Genomic DNA, 19191 nt, shown 5'->3' with positions numbered 1-19191 from the left:
TGTTCAACATTAAGAAACCTTCAATCTGCTCTGTCGTCAATTTATTAATATAATCCAATTTTATTTGCACTTACGTTAAAATGTATTTTGATCTTTTAAGATGTTTTTTTCTAACAGGAGATGCTGTTCTGTTTCCGTTTCAGTAGCTACCATTATGTTATTGGCACTATCCACTCCGAAGTGGTTTTTATTAAATAGCAAGTACGTGAACAATTTAACAATGTACAAAGAGTTTAAACGAAGAGAAAAATAAATAAATATATTTTATGGCTAACAATGGATGTCGTAAAACTTCAATGGCAGGGTAGCCTAATCCATGTGACAAGGATAAGATAGAAAATATTGGAGGAAATGGAATATCAATCAAGTGGTGTGGTGTGGTGATTTTAATGCACACAGCACATTATTAGGAGTACAAACACAGATTATAACGGACTGATCATAGAAGACATGTTAGATTGGGGAGGATTATCAATGATGTATACAAGAGTTGATTTGTCACAGGGAAAATATTCAGTGTTAGACTTGAAACAACTAGTCTCAGAAAGTTTAGCTGGAAAATGTGATTGGAAAGTATTAAATCAAAGTAGCCTATAGGTAGTGATCATTTTCCTATCATCGGTTATAGCACAAACTGGTGGAAAGAATGCCAAGGTGGAAGTTTAAACCTGCCAACTGGGACAAATGGAGATATGTCATAGCAAAATGTCTGAAATAGTAATATGGAAGATGTAGAAGTTTTTTATTATAAGTTATGTGAAGTTCTTCAGAGTACTGCTGAAGAAGTAATAGGTAAAAAGAAGGCAGGTTACAGGAGGAAAGCCGTCCCATGAGTGTAGTGAGGCAATTAGTAAAATAAATAAAGTATTATTTAACTTAAAGTAACTTAAATTTATCAGAAGAAATTAGGAAGTATATGGAACAGAACCTGATTAAGAACCTAATATACGCATTGTTTTAGATTTGTTGGACTATGATGAACTTATTAGAGATGAAAGTTGTATTATTTTTTTAGATTTTTATAAAGCCTTTGATTCCTTTGAACATGAATTTATTTTGCAAAACTGTCCGAACGTTATACAAAAATGTTAACTGCTCAATTAATCTGAAATCGTAATCGGTTACTAACGTAACCTCGGTTCTCTCTAGAAGAGGGAACGAGTATTGCGTAAGTTAGCTTACGCTACGGGAAAGTCATCTTTTCTCGAGATCTGAAGCCAAAAAATTATCCTTAATTTTTATAATTTTGTCAACGCAGTGCAGCAGCACGCAGACCTAGGGCAGGCTTACTAGCGTGCCTATTGGCTGCCCTGCGGCAACTGCAGCAGCCTATCGCTGAGCCTTAGACGTGACGTCACGTCCAATGAGCGCGCTTGGCGCGCCTCATGCGTCACAGCCCGCGAAAGAGGGGGTGTGGCTTAGCGTATACAAGCGAGGCTCAGAGGCTGCTTCACTGGTTTCTGTCGCTGAAGCGAATGAGCTCGTGGCGCGAGCACGGCGGGTTACGCAGTACTCGTTCCCTCTTCTAGAGAGAACCGAGGTTACGTTAGTAACCGATTACGTTCTCTTACGAGAGGTTCTCTCGTATTGCGTAAGTTAGCTTACGCTACGGGAACTCCCTTGTCAACGCCGTGCGCGCCCAGCATCCACTAAATGAGTCCCAGGGGAAGTCCGGGGAACACGATGAGTGGGAACCGGGCGGCCAATAGAATGGCTAGCGCAGTACATAAGCACACACTAGGGCGCTCAGAGCGGCACGGCTGGTCTGAGCTGATAAACCCTTGTATAATGCAGCTCAACCAGGAGAGCTAAATCAACCGCAGTAGCCCGCACACAGACAGTGGGCCGGCCTACGTGTGACTTAGACTGATAAAACTTTCGCCTGCAAGGCAGGAACTTCCAGGTTGTAAAACCTAACAAATGTCGAGGGGGAGGCCCAGCCCGCCGCCGTACAAATGTCATGAATGGAAATTCCGCTGGACCAAGCCCACGAAGAGGCCATGCCTCTGGTGGAGTGAGCCCTGATGCCCAGAGGGCACTGCAGGTTTTTAGACGCATAAGTAGCTGCGGTAGCGTCCACTATCCATCTGGACAGGCTGTGTTTCGAGGCGGCGAGACCTTGGTGCGCCCACCAAACGAAACGAAAAGCTGCTCCGAGCGCCTGATAGCGGCGGAGCGTGTGACGTAATTTCTCAGCGCTCTGACCGGGCAGAGGAGATTACCATCGACCTCGCTGCCGGAAGGTGGCAGGGCTGAGAGAGAAATGACCTGTGCTCTGAAGGGAGTGCCCAATATTTTGGGGACGTAACCATGCCTCGGTTTAAGAATAACTTTCGAGCAATTAGGTCCGAACTCGAGGCACACGGCGTTAACGGATAACACGTGAAGGTCTCCCACACGTTTGACTGAAGACAGAGCTATCAGAAAAACGGTTTTGAGCGTGAGGTATTTCATATCCACAGTTTCTATGGGTTCAAAGGGATGCGCTTTCAGGGCCTCTAGGACCAGCGAAAGATCCCACATAGGAACCGAGGGGGGTCGCGGGGGGTTCATCCTCCTGGCTCCCCTAAGGAAGCGGGTGACGAACTCGTTCCTTCCTAATGCGCGGCCCAGCGCCGAACCGGCAAAAGCTGAGATGGCCGCAACATAGACTTTGAGCGTGGAAGGGGACCTGCCCGTGTCCAGCAGCTCTTGAAGGAAAACCAATACCTGCGATACCCCACATGCTTGTGGATCCAGCCCCTTGGCAGTGCACCACTTTTAAACACAGACCATTTAGACGTGTAGAGCCGCCTCGTAGAGGGGGCTCTAGACTGGGTGATCGTGTTCACAACCCCTTCTGGCAGGTCAACGGGTATCCGTTGAGTCTCCATGCATGCAGAGACCAGCGCTCTGCATGGGGATGCCAGATCGAGCCGTGGGCTTGAGAGAGAAGGTCTCTTCTCGCCGGAATCGGCCAGGGGACTGTGTCTGCCAGCTGTATTAGCTCCTATGAGGAGCACCGTGTGGCGCGCTTCCCTGGTTCTCCTGATGACTTGTGGCAACAGAGAGACTGGCGGGAAGGCATATAGTGGGCCACTGGGCCAGGTCTGGGCCAGCGCGTCCTCGTTCTTCGTAAAGAACTTTGGGCAGTGAGCGTTGTCTTTTGACGCAAAGAGGTCGACTTTCGCTTTGCCGAAACGGCGCCACAGTGACTGGACTGTTTGGGGATGCAAGGACCACTCCCCAGGGGGAACATTGTCCCTGGACAGTCTGTCGGGACCCTCGTTCAGGTGCCCAGGCACATGCGCGGCTCTCAGCGAGCGCAGTGAGTGCTGAGCCCACACGAGGAGGCGTTCCGCCAGGGTGCAGAGCATTTTGGATCTGACGCCGCCCTGGCGGTTCACGTAGGCCACTACTGATGTATTGTCCGTGCTGACTAGAACATGGTGACCTTGGAGGACTGGGAGGAAGTGTCTGAGCGCTTTCTCGACCGCGAGCATCTCTAGACAGTTTATGTGAAGGAGATTCTCCTGGTCTGACCAGCGGCCATAGACCGGTCTGCCTTCGAAGAGCGCTCCCCAACCTTGGTTGGAAGCGACTGTCGAGACAACCTTCCGGTGCGAGATCGCTCCCATCGTCACTCCCGTGCGATACCATTCGGCTGCCAGCCAGGGCTGTAGGGCTGAAATGCAGCCTTGATTCACCCTGACTCGCGAGTCGCCGGCCGCCCAGGCTCGGTGAGGCACGTGCACTTTCAGCCAGCGTTGAAGCGGGCGCATGCGCAGTAAGCCCAGCTGAAGCACTGCTGCAGCTGAGGCCATATGCCCCAGGATTCGCTGGAATGTCCTCAGCGGAGCCTGGCTGCGCACCTGGAAGGATGCGGCGAGATGACGGATGCGGCGCGCGCGCTGCTCCGATAATCTGGCCGTCATAGCCACCGAGTCCAGTTCTATCCCAAGAAGGAGATTGACTGGCGGGGCGATAATGAGCTCTTGGTCCAGTTAACCGAGAGACCCAGGTTTTCCAAGTGGCTGAGAAGCACTGTTCTGTGAGACACAAGCTCTGTCTCTGACTGCGCCAGAATAAGCCAGTCGTCCAGATAGTTCAGTATACGCATTCCCCGTCTTCTGAGGGGAGCGAGAGCCGTGTCCATGCACTTCGTAAATGTACGGGGTGCCAAAGACAGGCCGAACGGCAGGACTGTGTATTGATATACCCGACCGTCGAAGGCGAATCTCAAGAATGGCCTGTGACGGGGTGTTATCTGGATCTGAAAGTACGCGTCCTGGGCGAATTTGCGCGAGGAATTGTCTGGTTGTGATAATTTCGACCGGCCGTCTCATGAGGCTTTGTTCAAATGTCTCAGATCTAAAATAGGTCTTAGCCGTGTTCTATAGTGTTCAGCACCCATTCTGACATGCCCTGGATAGCTTCCCATGCTTCCGCACGCATAGCTAGGGGTCGAATGGTCTCTGGGTTCAGATCGCCGCACTGCGCGAGATGGGGAACTTGTATCAGAGAAGACAGGGCTTACATTTGTCACACGGCCAGTGTTTGAGCGCTTTAGAGGGTCTGCAACCCGGGGTAACTGTGTGGCAGAGCGGGCAGTGGGTAGGTGTGGGCACAGAGTCGTGGACACATTCTCTACGCTTATCACTCGAGCGGCGCGTGCCCGCTTTATGAGAGTGCACTCTGAGCGCGTTACCAGGGGAACCGTGTTTGTGTGTAGCAGTGAGCACGAGGGTGTGGGCACATTTTCTACACTTATGACACCTTCGGCGTGAGCCGGACAACCCGAATTTATACTCTTTATGAGATTTATCTGGGCCGCCTTAAAAACGGCGTTTGTGTGCAGGCGAGCGAGTTGTGTTACTGGCTCGTTGGCTGCGATGTAAACTGCTGCAGTAGCCTCTTGTAAGGGGACTGACAGAGCTGGGCGCTTTGATGGCTCATAAATACTCAAGCACCATCCTTGTGAGCGGGAGGGTGCGAGATGCGGGTTCGCTTTCTGTATGTAAGAAAGCTGGCCGCGAGCTCGGAGAAGCAAACAGAAAAAAAAATGTCAAAAGCCTAATGTTTTGCCACTGAGCCACAGGGGCACACATAAGCTTTCAGTTAGCGCGAGCATATGACAGACCGTCGCTCGTGACGTACGCTCTGATATCCCTTGAGAACGGCGCAGTTGCGCGGCTCGAACAAAGGGAGAGAGAGCGGGAAGATGTCATCATGTGCTGTGACATCGTTTGTTTGCAGGCGTGCGTATATTAAAAACAGGCTCGTTTACTGCAATATTGATATTTCTAGTCGCCTGAGCTTAGGAGGGGACTGAGAAATGTGTAAGAAATGGAGGTGAGTGACGCGCGCGACCGAGACGCGGGGTAGCTTTCTTATAACGTAAAGGAAGCTAGCCCGTGACCGTCCACTTCTGACATCCCTTGTGAGCGGCGCCTGTTTGCGCGGCTCGAACAGAGAGGGAGAGCGCGGGAAGTAGCGAGCGTCATTATGTTTTGCGTCAGCGTTTGTTTGCAGGCGTGCGTGTATAAAAAACAGGCTCGTTTACTGCAATATATGTATTTCCAGTCGCCTGAGCTTAGGAGGGGACTGAGAAATCTGTGAGAATGGAGGTTAGTCCGACCTGGATGGGGCTAAACACTCTTCTCTCCTTTCGCCAGTGACGGGGGGTAGCTTTGCAGGCGTGCGTATATTAAAAACAGGCTCGTTTACTGCAATATTGATATTTCTAGTCGCCTGAGCTTAGGAGGGGACTGGGGAAATGGAGGTGAGTGACGCGCGCGACCGAGACGCGGGGTAGCTTTCTTGTAACGTAAAGGAAGCTATAGCCCGAGACCGTCCGTTTCTGACATCCCTTGTGAGCGGCGCCGTTTGCGCGGCTTGACAGAGGGGGTTAAGCAGCTGTCTATGATAGCAGCGTTGTCTGCTTCATCCCCTGAGGCGACGGCAGTGCGGGCGAAAGCCGGCCGCTGCGCGTCGGGAGGTGGGGGGGGAGAAGGAGATAGCGAGGCTCGCGGGAGGGGCTCCGGCGAGCGCTCAGCTACTGCATCCGGGTCCGGAGGCAGGAGGAGGGTCCAACAAGGCGAGTCGAGCCCGCAGGGTCGACATCGGCATCTCCTCGGAGAGTTCGCAGCCGCCCGAAGTAAGGGCGAGGGCTGCGTGGTCGAGGCCCAGGCAGAGAGCGCAGATCACATGGCGGTCACTGTCGCTGAGCGGGGCTCTGCACGAGCCACAGGGGGAGCGAGGCATTTGCAACAACGCCTCGCGCTCTTTTAGATGCAGTGTGTCGCGGGGCGAACACACAAACACACACAACACAGAGCAAAGAAGGATATAATCCGCCGGATAGCGGAGCAGGCAGGGAAGGCTGAAGGCGGCGAAGACGGCCGGCTTCCTCAGGCTGATATCCTCGGCGTGCTGGTCGCTTGTTTCAACGGCCTTCCTCAGAGTCCAGCGATGCGGAGAGCGTCGCTGAAGAGACAGAAATCAGTGAAGCAGCCTCTGAGCCTCGCTTGTATACGCTAAGCCACACCCCCTCTTTCGCGGGCTGTGACGCATGAGGCGCGCCAAGCGCGCTCATTGGACGTGACGTCACGTCTAAGGCTCAGCGATAGGCTGCTGCAGTTGCCGCAGGGCAGCCAATGGGCACGCTAGTAAGCCTGCCCTAGGTCTGCGTGCTGCTGCACTGCGTTGACAAAATTATAAAAATTAAGGATAATTTTTTGGCTTCAGATCTCGAGAAAAGATGACTTTCCCGTAGCGTAAGCTAACTTACGCAATACGAGAGAACCTCTCGTAAGAGAACTGGCACTTCTCCAAGGTTTAATGTGTTTAGAGGGGTGCGCTAGCCGCCAGGGTTGCCCGGTATTGCCTTATTTGTTCTTGATTGCTGCTCATCTCCTTACTACTTCCCGGTTGAATAGTCAATTACAAGGGGTTAATATAGCAGATAAACACATTATTATAACTCAATTAGCTGATGATACCACACTCTTCTTAAAAAACGACTTGCAGATCCCTATTGCGCTCGATCTTATTAAAGTGTTCTCAAACGCTTCTGGTCTATCTTTGAATTTAGATAAATGTGAACTCCTTCCCTTAAAGGGGTGGTATAATACACCCTTTTCACAAGATGTAAAATAAGTCTTTGATGTCCCCAGAGTGTGTATGTGAAGTTTTTAGCTCAAAATAGCTAAATATATCCCGCAGATATTTTTATATAGCATGTTAAAGTTGTACATTTTTGAGGGTGAACAAAAACGCACCGTTTTTGTCTGTTCCTTTAAATGCAAATGAGCTGCTGCTCCCGACACAGAAGGCGGAGCTTCAAGAGCTTGTGTCCTTTTACCTCACACAGACATGCACTGGAAATTTCTAAAACTTTGAACCTTTTTATGTTCAAACCAAAGTCAGAAAGATGGAGAGACTCAAGGAGAAGTTACAACATGCAGACAACCGTTCTGAATGGTTAGTTGGTGAATTTATGTAGCTTATGTGTAGTTATCCTCTAGTCTAGTCATTGATTAGCATATTCTGTCTTGATAATCTATAAATCACATTCCCGGGGGTGGGGTTTATGTACATTTTAGGGTTAGTGATGTCATTAGTCCGGGAGGAAGCTCCTGTAGTCCCTACCAGCCATTTGTTGTAGTTCTTAAAAAGCAATTTCTTTAAAATAAAATATCTCCCTTTGCTTTGAACTTTGAGCTTTGTTACTTTAGAGATGTAGTTTATGCTCAAACAGCAACATTACACACTAACTAAAGTTAAAAAAGTGAAATCATATTCAACCACCCCTTTAAAGTCTTGTTCTGCTCTATTCCTGCACAATATTCCTGTTAAGTCTCAAGTGAATTATTTGGGTGTTACAATTTATAAAGAGAGGGAAATTAAACTTTGATCCAGTAATTACTAAAGCTAAGAAAAAGTTAAATTCCTGGCTCCAAAGAGACTTGTCTTTACGAGGAAGGGCTCTCCTCGCCAAAGCGGAGGGTGTTTCTAGATTGACCTACCCTGCTCTTTCTTTGCATGTGGAAAAGACAGTTTGTGTAGAGGTTGATCGAATGCTTTTTGATTTTTTTATGGAAACACAAGAGACATCTGTTGTCACAAAAAATATGTTGTCATAAATAGCTTTGAACATGGGGGTTTAAACTTTCTTGATTTTGCTTCTTTAAACAATACCGTTTAAGATCAATTGGTTGAGGCAGTTCTTGAATGATTCTGATTCCATATGGAATGCTATTCCCAATTATATTTTTTCTAAAGTTGGTGGTCTCCCCTTTCTGTATTATAATATCTCTAAATTGCCCATCAAATTGTCAAATTTCCATATACGCAGGTGCTTTTGGCCTGGCACTTGATTTACAAACATAATTTTAGTCCTCATAGGTATTGTATTTGGAATAACCATGATATCCGATATAAAAATAAAACACTTTTCTTTTCAGATTGGTTTAATAATAATATTCTTTTGGTTTCCCAACTTGTAAATTCAAATGGTCATTTGTTTTCTTATTCTGAATTCTTAACTAAATATTGTATTCCTGTCACCCCACGAGACTTGACCATAGTGATGGATGCCATATTGCACTTTTAAAAAACTCAGCTGATTCTTTACTCTCTTCTACCTCTTGGATACATCCTTGCGAGACAGCAATAGGGAAGATTTGTTTGTTTTATCTAGCCCCTCTCTTAGGAATAGAAAGATTAGACAACTTTTTCAGAATGATATTATTACTTTCCCTTCTGTAATATCTTATTGGAGTAATTGTTTTAATGATATTCCTTGGAAGAAAGTGTGGTCTCTATGCAACAAATATAAAATCATTAATTAGGTTTAAGAGGTATCATTCAAGTTGTTACATCGATTTTACCCAGTCAATCTTTATATAAAAAATGTTTTTTTCCTGAGTTGGATCCTGCTCCTTCTGTGGAGTGGAAGACGAGTCTGTACCTCACCATTTTTGGGATTGTGTTCATGTAGCTACTTTTTGGAAGAAATTTTGGCTGTTTGTATGTGCTTCTTTATTAGACCATTTTTCTTTGGTGTTTAAGGATGTCTTATTTGGATTTCATAAGTTTGACAAGAATCTAAAAGACAAGTATTTGCTTATAAATCTATTTATTTTTTTAGCCAAGTTTTTTGTACACAAGTGTACATTTTCATTATTTTTTGCAAAGACCTGAAATGTTATTTGGGTACTATCTCTTCTTCCAACAATGCCAAAGCTTTAAAATCTGTTACTTTTTGCACAAAGTATAATATTTATGCTTCTCTATAATGAAAACAAAAAGGGACTCAAGGCATCTCTCTCTCTCTCTCTCTCTCTCTCTCTCTCTCTCTCTCTCTTGAATTTAATTTATTTTAAATTATGTTACCCATGGCTCAATTTTAATTTTAATTTTATTTATTTTTACTTGCTTTTCACTGTACTTGCTTTTACTGGCTCTTGTCTACTGTTTATAATTATATTATTGCTGTTTAAAACATTTTTTTTTTTTAAAGACACCCACCAGGTGCAAAAAAAAAAAAAGAAGAAAAAAAAAGTGAACTAATTCAAGCTTTAAGATCTTTGGGAATAAATAACTAGTCACTTCAGGTTCTGTTAGGAAATGGCCCAAAACAATCAAGAATATTTCATGAATTATTTATTTTCTTAAAAGAAACCGACTGATCAAATAGAATTTAAGACACTTCAATTTTCATTTGTCTTATTCCACACTCCTCTCCAGTAGGTGGCGGGAATGCACAATTTAAGTTGGTCTGCCAACCGCTATTAAAGAAGAAGAATTGGATACGTGGTCGACGTAATCGAGTTGTCTAATGTCTATGGTTGTTATGCGACAGCCTGCCATTTCCTTTCTTGCTCATGTTGGGACGGTATGAGTGGTGAGAAGTATAGCTAAACTATTCTGTCGTTTTAATACATAATACGTTCAATTATTGGTTATAGTACGCATGTTGTTGTTTAAAGAGTACTCCTGCTCCTTTCTTCGAAATTACTAAGTAACGTTAACTCACTTAATTTTACATGTGTTATCGCTAAATTATTATCTTCCTGTCCACTGCTGTATATGAGTAACTCACATGCATGTTTACTCGTAATTGAAATAAACCTTTCTCTCCTTCAGGTACATAAATAGATTCCATTTACTAATCGCCTCTTCATAATGGTAGGTCTTACACTTCTCTTACAATTTAGTATCTTAGCACTTTATAAGGTTTCATTTGTTATTAGTTAACTATATTAGTTAACATGAACTAACAATGAACAATATTTATAGTACAGCATTTATTCATCTTAATGTTAATCTCAGCATTTACTAACTCATTATGAAAAGTTGTATCTGTTAATATTAGTTAATGCACCGTGAACTTTTAATTAACATTCACGAAGGTAAATGCTGCACAAATATATTGTTTATTGTTAGTTCAAGTTAGTTAATGCATTAACTAATTTTACCAAAAAAGACCTTATTGTAAAATGTTTCCAAATGTCATCCATAATTATTTGATAAATATGATATTCTAAATTTAACACAGAGTGATAATTCTAAGCACTCTATACTCATAAGACATTAACAGCATTTGTTATGTTACAGGCCAGTCAGGGTGATGTAGAGGTGTGGTATGCCCATCCATTTTATGCCCGTTATTGGCAGCACTACCAGCAGGCCATGAACTGGCGGCAGAGGCACAAGCAGGCATACAGGAAAGCTTTGGAGGTTGGCCACTTCCAGGCACTGTATTCCATGTGCCCCTCTACCATGCAGCGCTACTCAGATTGGCATGCAGATAAGAGCTGGAGGAACAATCACAGAGACGGAACGACAGGTAGAGAAGAAAAAAGGGAGAATGAGGCCACCGTTTCAGACAGTGAGATGGAGGAGAGTTCAGATGAGAGCCAGATTGAGTGTGACGTCAGCAACATGGACATCTCAGAAGAGCTGCGACAATACTTTGCCCAGACAGAGCGACACAAGCAGGAACTCAGTAAGTGTTTAACAGCATATGTGGAAACTTTTATTAAAACTGATCTATGTATTTAGCCTAGTTTTTCTGTTTTGTGCTGATTCAACTTTATTTTATTTTTATTTTGCTTCATTCTGGAACATGGCGATCATATGAGTTCTCTCTTTTGAGCTACTTTATTAATAATAATAATAATAATAATTTGTTTATATGGCGTCTTTCAGGGCCTCAAGGTTATTTTAAATACTTTTTCCTTTATTTACCAAGGTTGAAAACTCATTGAGAAAAAAAAAAAAAAAATTCCTGTACAAGACGACCTGGGCTACCTACGTTTCTCAACCAAAAGCATTGTGGGCTAAGTTTATCGTAGAGACCATTGGTGCCAATAATTCTACGATCCACTAAGGCTTACGATGCTTTTGGGAAATGCAGCTCTGGTCAAGAAGGTAGCAACAATTTACCTGGGGATAAAACAGATTTTTAAAAGTACCGTAAAATCATTTAGTGACTGGAGCATGGACAACTTTAAAATATTTAGCAGATTGTTCCAAGCAACAGAAGTGTTGCTTAAAATCTTTATCTCTCATGCTCTGTTCAGACCTGAGGAACATTAGCTATATCAGGACATTTTGAGCGAAGGTTATAGTATACATTTGTATTGGATAAGCTGAGTGACAAATAAGGAGTTATACCACAGATGGAATAATAAATAAAACAGTAACTTCTCCGCATAGCCAGAGGTGGTCACTCAGCATCGTCATATAACGTAAAATGATGTTGTTTGATAACTACAACCAGTTATAAAACATAAAGCACTGTGAAAGACAGAGCAATTCATAATTCAAGCAAGCAAGCAAACAAACAAACAAAAATGAGAAATAATATAATTACAAAAACCAAGACTGATATGAAATGAGAATCAGGACAGAGTTAGGTACAAAAAATATTAGAAAAACAGACTGAAGATACAGACAACCCAAAGTCTTCTCTTCTCAAATTTAATTTGCTTAGATTATTCTGAGGAACTGATGGATGAGAGCTTGAGAGGAGCCAGGCTCATTATCCCAGAATGTCCCCACTGCCATGCAGTCTCTGTACACTGGCCATCTGTTTTACACATTAAGCCTGCTTAAAGGAGAGATGCACCCTACTGATTCATTGCAAAAAATGTGGAATTATTCATTGTTAAATACTGACCTGATATGGTATGTGATCTTATATTTAAAGTACTGGCTTGTTTGAACAGAATATGACAGTGATTCTAAATGCTAAATACAAATAATAAAAAACAACTGTGTATAGTCATAGTGTATTTGAATGGCAAAGAAAGAGGGATTAAAAAAAAAAAAAGTATCCTGAAGCAATTTTCTCATCAGCATTCTGTCAGCTCCCTTAAATTGAATTCCAGGACATTTTTACCTTAATGTAATACAATCAGAATCATTTTCACCTATATATTTTTGGTGGGTGAAGTTTTGGTGCTTATTTATTGATATAACAATATTTTATTCATGTGTTTTGAGGAATGAGCTTATCAATGAGGTCTGAAACTGTTCTAAAGCATGAGGCTGGGGACCACATGCCTGCAAACTTCAAAGGGGGACCTAATAAGTACATTATTAAATTATTAAAGTAAATTAAAGTGCCACTATTATGCTATTTTAAAGTTTCCTAATGTTGTTTTGGAGTCTCCTACAACAGGTTTACATGCATCAAAGGTCAAAAAACTGTTTCATTTTCTCATAAAAAACATTTGCACATCACCACATTTTCAGTGATTCTCAAACGACTCGTCAGATGAATCAGTCTCTTTAAATCCCTCCTTTCCACGAGCTACTCTGCTCTGATTGGTCAGACATCGCAGTATGGCCATTACCATAACAGGTTAGGTCAGCTCTGCGTGTCCTGAGGCTTCCTACACTGTAAACTAAACACAGTAACGAACAATGACGTTGATTTTACCATATCAATGCGAGCGTGAGTCCAATGATGAAACATTGGAAGAATTCATTCAACCCGAACCTCCATCGCAAGGACGACTCGAGCAGGACGTTTCTCAGTGATACACTACTCGGTTTGAGGTACATTATGAGATGTTGCAACTGTAATTCCTCACCATCAGCATTAACAAGTGCATGTCCATCAACAAACCGATTATTTTACTTATAGGCCTACTAATTTATTTACAGAGTATTTTTCTAATTTATTGCGGTGAACATGTGGAAACTATCAATAACAGTGCATACATTAGCCGAGCTCTAGCGTGAATGAATGATGTAACAAACGTGGGTAAAACAAATCTTGCTCCATGCTTAATCTTTCCTCAAAGTAGTGAGAACGACAGACGATCTGCATTAATATATACAGTTTTAGGTAATAATGGTCCACAACTGATCAGCAGAAGTATTTCAGTTAGACAGTAATAATGTGAGTTAGCCAGAAGCAGGAGACCTACACAATATAAAACTCAAAACAAAGTATTTTGAACACCATCTTTCAAGAGCAAGCGGTTTGCAAATCCTGCATTGAACACCGAGATTTGAGAAGTCGTTGTCAGTAAAATAAAGGGAACACAGCAAAAGTTTAGGATTATACTGCTGTGGTATCGTGGTAAAGATGAGTTTTAACCACTGATTCTTCACATGCTCGTCCTTGGGCAGTGAAAAAAACTGGCTTTACCTTCACATTGTAGAGCACAGCTTCTCCTCAACATGATGCTGTCCAGTATCCACAGAAATCAGCTGACGGTTTGAGGGCGTTCAAGTTTTCCCTGGTGTCTCCGCGCGCAATAAGTGGGCGTGCAATATGCTAATGTTTCGTCTTGACGTCTCAATGAAACGGCTTATGACTCGTTTGAAAAACCATTCATTTAATTGACTCAGAGTCGACTCTTACTTTTGAAGGACAATAACTATATACGGTGCAATTTCAGATTTAAAACTTTGCAGTATGTTTTCATTCACTTATTAGAGATATGTTACACACTACATGAAAGTTCATTTTCAAAAATCCATAATAGGGGCACTTTAAAACTTAGTACATAGAGGTAATCACTTAAAAACAAAAATGACCTGTTGACATGAACTCACCTAGGCTGATTGCAACATGTTTTGTGACGCCCTCATTCTCAGAAACGATCAACAAACAGTAAATAAAGATACAATCTAGACTACATTTAAATAAGGGTTCTCTTAAAATAAGCATGGTTTGCGCCAGCCACAATTATTTGCTGTTGAGCACAAAATCATAAAAGTTGAAGAGATATTTAGAAACCAAAATTGCCGCTTTTCCTATTATTATTATTATATTATTATTATTATTATTATTATTATTCCTGTTTATAAGTTTTAGTGTTTGATTTTCGGGGAGTTTTTATTTACTTGAACATTCATTAATGTCAGGGGTTAAGCCTTAAGTGATGTTCCTACAGTAGTCATGACAATTCTTCTTTCTCTGCTATGTAGAGAAACAACAGCAGATGGAGGCAGAGCAGCAGGACTCTTATGTACTGGCAGACCAAGACTTACACAGAGTTTCCTGGCGCAGCAGCCTGCCTCCTTCAGAGCGTCCGGGAGAGAGGAGGACCACAGAAATGAAGAAGCTGTATGGTAAAGATGCAGCCAAAATTCAGGGGATGGAAACAGCCATGCAGCTCACCTTTGATCGCAACTGTGACAAAAAACAGCCCAAGTACTGGCCTGTTATACCACTAAACTTGTAAGATGATCAGACCTCCATCATAGCCTAACACAACTTTACAGGATGATGAACCTGTTTTCTGAACCGATCAGAGACTGTTTGGATTCTGTTGTACTGACAGTACTGAAGTGTTGTAACGAATCAGCATCTTTGAGGACCTTTCTCATTTATAACACAAATACTTGTTAGGTCCTTACAGACAGATATAGCACTTCGAGAGTACATTTAATAAATATTCAATTGAAGACTTGAACCGTAAAAGCCTCTGACTTTTAATAAAGCATCATCCTCCTCAGTTACACTCACTTTCTTTTGAGGTATCTGTACATTTGTCTATAGTGGTATCCACAGACAACACTCTTTTATTATTATTATTATTATTTTAAGTTTCTTATATACCTAAACGATGGAGACTGCTTAGATTTCAGTCTTGTTCTTCTCATGTAGTCATTTCTCCCTAACTAGGTCATTGCCTCCCCCACAGTCTTTGGTTAATGTGTTTTGTCTGTCTCTTCTTTTTGCATCTCACATGAGCACTTGAGAGAGTGCTTGCTGGCTAGTTCTCTGGTGCAGTTTTTACATGCAGAATTCTCTTTTTTAATGCAAATATGTCATTGTTTAATGAGATTTGATTGATTGATTGATTAATAAATGTATTGCATTTACACGTTTGGGTGTGGCAGTGTGTATGGTGTATTTAATGATGATACTCTTGGATTGGAGTTCTTCAAATGAAAAGAAAACAACAGCTCTTTTGTCCATTTACACTTGTTTTTAAGATCCACCTCAGGAGATTAAATAAAAACAGAAAGCTGTTTTAGATGTCTCCTGTGACTGCCTTTGAATAGATTTTGGGGGAGGAGCCTCTCTAATTGTGTGACTACAAATAAAAAAAATTCTCTCTGATTGTGTGGTTCAAGTAATAAAAAATAAAAAAAAGTTCCTTCCAAATTCGATTAAAACAATAAATTAAAATGTTACTTTTTTCAGTGAGGTTGAGGTTTTGCTCATTATTTTGATCAAGAACTTACATTAACTGTACTTCACTTAATGCTAATCATTAGTAAAGACCTTAACCTAAAGAAGAACTTCATAACTTATCCAAAAACAGTGTTGGGTGTAATTCATTACCAAGTAAAAATGTAATGTAATTGAATTACTTTTCCCTTGAAAAAGTAGAGTAAGTGAGTAAAGTAATGCAATACTTTTTAAAGAGAGTAATTAGTACAGTAATCTAAATACTCAGTTGAAGATGTAATTACTAGCTAGTAACTAATTTTTTTTTTATTTTTTTTTAGTAACTTACCCAACACTGGTCAAGAACTAACTAATTGGTCTCTTATTATTGTCAACAACAACAAACAAATAAAAGAAAGAAAAGAAAAGCTAATGACAAATATGTGACACTCCAAATTTGCTATTAAAAATGAAAAGTGCTTTTAAAAAAGAACTCCCATATGTAGTTTGCAAAAGTGTCGACATTTTCTCCACAGGCATCAGGATCTGAGAAATTTGGGGCTTCTCTGTTTGTATTATAATTAAGCTTATAATATGACAAAATTATTTGAATTTGAATTGTGTAAATTTGAATTATTTGCAAGTGTAATCTAACAAAAATGAATTTTAGGTGGTAGTTTAAATAGTTCTGAATTTGATTTTTTTTAAACGAATATTGAACGTTTGAAATTTAACAAATTGAAATATTTTTATGGCTGAATTGTATAGACATGTATTTTCAAACATCTAGTTTTTTTGTTCTGAATTCGTATAGTGCAAATATTCAGTTTAAAAAAATACAGATTCAAATTTTCAAGATGAAGAAATTCGGAACTTCAAATTCAGTTTTCTAAAATTCAAGTTCAAAAATTCAGATCTTACAGAAAGTAGGTCACAGGTCATCCACAGGGAAGAGTAAAGGATCTCAGATAAGTCGAACAGAGCATTTTGGCTGCACTGCAGTCGTTTTCTGCCGCAAACGCGGTGGTGGTTCAAGAGAATCCGTGTATCTTTCGTTCAGTCGTTTTTTTATTTAATATTAAGAGTAGAAAAATGAGAAAAACAGCTTGAGTATTAGATTTCTTCTAATATTCTAGTAATAATAGCCTATAGGCTAAATCAGCGTCTTCACAGCAAGGGAAATGTTTGGAGTAGGACTGTGTGTGGCACAGCTTGCCCTTTATATTGTACAACAGACCAATTAAATTATGCAGAATAACTTTTTATATGTTTGGTTGACTGTGTTTCATTTTGATAATGAACAGTCTGCGATATGAAGCAACGCCAGAACTGATAGCCTACTATGTTGTGTGAGAGCGCGATGCACGAGCGCCATCACTTGGATTTGTTCCACTGCTGGGAAATAACTTAATACTCTGTTATTTAGTCATACAGATAATATGACATCATCCGAAACAGTAAAATGTATATTTTTATTTGTGTACATTCAAAATGACTACAAAATATCATGCCATTGAAAAATAAATAAAACAACATGATGCGCTGCTTTAGCGCGTCTCGGTCTCTTTAGATCTTTCTGGCGCTCACCAAAAATGAACCAAAATACAGAGAATAGCCTTCTTGGCGCGCCTACTTTTGAAAGTCAACATTTAGATTATTTAACGTTAAATGCATTATATATGCCTGAGTCACTTTGGAATAAATCACAGCGTGTTTCATGATAAAACGTGACTTAGCCTATACAGTCGAGAAAATAGGCTATAGGTTATAGCAAATTCAGACCAACTGCTGGTCTACACAGAGAGAAAGCCCTGTCTAAGCTCTTCTGTTGTGCCGAGCCATTCGTTAGTCTAGTTGTTTGATGAGAAAATTAAATGTAGCCTATAGTTGCACTACACGCGTTTTGTAAGCTCCGTGCAACTGCTGCAGCGGACTATTATTACTAGAATATTAGAAGAAATCTAATACTCAAGCTGTTTTTCTCATTTTTCTACTCTTAATATTAAATAAAAAAACGACTGAACGAAAGATACACGGATTCTCTTGAACCACCACCGCGTTTGCGGCAGAAAACTACTGCAGTGCAGCCAAAATGCTCTGTTCGACTTATCTGAGATCCTTTACTCTTCCCTGTTTATGACCTGTGACCTACTTTCTGTAAGATCTGAATTTTTGAACTTGAATTTTTGAACTTGAATTTTAGAAAACTGAATTTGAAGTTCCGAATTTCTTCATCTTGAAAATTTGAATCTGTATTTTTTTAAACTGAATATTTGCACTATACGAATTCAGAACAAAAAAACTAGCTGTTTGAAAATACATGTCTATACAATTCAGCCATAAAAAACATTTCAATTTGTTAAATTTCAAACGTTCAATATTCGTTTAAAAAAAATCTAATTCAGAACTATTTAAACTACCACCTAAAATTCAATTTTGTTAGATTACACTTGCAAATAATTCAAATTTACACAATTCAAATTCAAATCATTTTGTCATATTATAAGCTCCATATGTTTGCCGTGCTGGTGTAATGCCAAATGGCAAAAACTGAATAGAGTTCCCAGCCTGCCTTCTGGTTGCCATGGTGTTTTTTTCTGAGCATCCGGCAATTAAATATTCTGTTGTACTCCTTGAACTCTCCACAAGTTCAGAATCAAAGTTTACGACAACATGAAATGCTAAAAATTGCGCCTGTATATAATATACATTTTCTTTTTTAATAAAAAGCAAACATTGTCCTTTCAATGTGCAACTAGTAAATAAGTCATTTCAGTTTATCAGTTAATACTATCATCCTGGGTTTATCACTCAAATCATATGTTTCTATGACTGATGTATGGTAGGCTACTAGCAATACAAAGTTCATTTGTGCTGATGGAAAAAAAAGTGGCCCCCTGCTAGTACCCCAAATAGTGACGTCACTGCAGCAATGGTCCCAAACTGGAACAACACATTTGTTCAGTTGTTCACCCCAAACACCCGCTGAACTTTCACTAACGCACCCCGAACGCAGAGAACACAACATGGGTGAGTGAATGATGGTCAGTGCATTCTCCATACTTTCTTACATAAGCGTTTACTCCGCTATAACGTTTCTTTCTATTCTGCTCGTTTTGAGACGCGTTTTGTTTTTTCTCCTTGTAACATGTTATGTAATGTTTGATGAGTCAATGCAGTTAGTTTTCTACCCTGTTGTTGCGTTTAAATTAAATGTTTAATGTTACATTTTTCTTATTTGTTTTACGCGTTTAAAAGCCATTTTTGGGGTCTTCTTACAGATTGTCTTACATTAAATGACAACAGATATTTGTTTGCCCATTGTGTTTGCTATACAGGTATACAATTATAGTTTTGTTTAATATCTAGTATTTCGTATTTGTTTATATTTTAATAATTATTTAGGCCTTGGTGGTTTTTGCTGAGTTTTGTTTTAGTTGAAGTAGACATATTTATAGTAATAATTAGACAAAGAGGGTCAATAGAAAAACAATATTTATCCTGTCTTTTCAAATTCGGTTTTGTGAATTTCTGCATGCATCAAATCAGTTGGGGTGCTATTAATG

At 40.9% G+C, this 19191-nt stretch overlaps 2 protein-coding genes and 1 long non-coding RNA gene across 3 annotated transcripts in view; 2 read left to right on the top strand and 1 right to left on the bottom strand.

Moving 5' to 3' along the window:
* LOC309495663 overlaps positions 1-14423 on the bottom strand; it is a 157761-nt gene extending 143338 nt beyond the window's left edge. The window contains exon 1 of the long non-coding RNA XR_014204771.1: positions 11796-14423. This is a non-coding gene — a long non-coding RNA (uncharacterized lncRNA). The remainder of the gene's footprint in view (positions 1-11795) is intronic.
* On the top strand, positions 9753-15337 carry gemin8 (gem (nuclear organelle) associated protein 8). Its single transcript, XM_082165473.1, has 4 exons — positions 9753-9886; positions 10129-10170; positions 10600-10990; positions 14434-15337. Exons 2-4 carry the CDS (start codon positions 10168-10170, stop codon positions 14688-14690), a joined length of 651 nt encoding a protein of 216 aa, XP_082021599.1. The 5' UTR covers positions 9753-9886; positions 10129-10167; the 3' UTR covers positions 14691-15337.
* A 3188-nt stretch (positions 15338-18525) lies between these two features.
* gpm6ba (glycoprotein M6Ba) overlaps positions 18526-19191 on the top strand; it is a 101001-nt gene continuing 100335 nt past the window's right edge. Inside the window, exon 1 of the mRNA XM_082165452.1 lies at positions 18526-18655. Coding sequence (XP_082021578.1) covers positions 18652-18655 — 4 coding nt within the window. The 5' untranslated portion in view covers positions 18526-18651. The remainder of the gene's footprint in view (positions 18656-19191) is intronic.

Source organism: Leuciscus leuciscus, assembly GCF_965113295.1.
Source record: "Leuciscus leuciscus genome assembly, chromosome: 3".
In the NCBI taxonomy this organism is placed as follows: domain Eukaryota; kingdom Metazoa; phylum Chordata; class Actinopteri; order Cypriniformes; family Leuciscidae; genus Leuciscus; species Leuciscus leuciscus.
The sequence above is the reverse complement of the archived record's forward strand: the minus strand, read 5'-3'. Positions and strand labels throughout refer to the sequence as shown.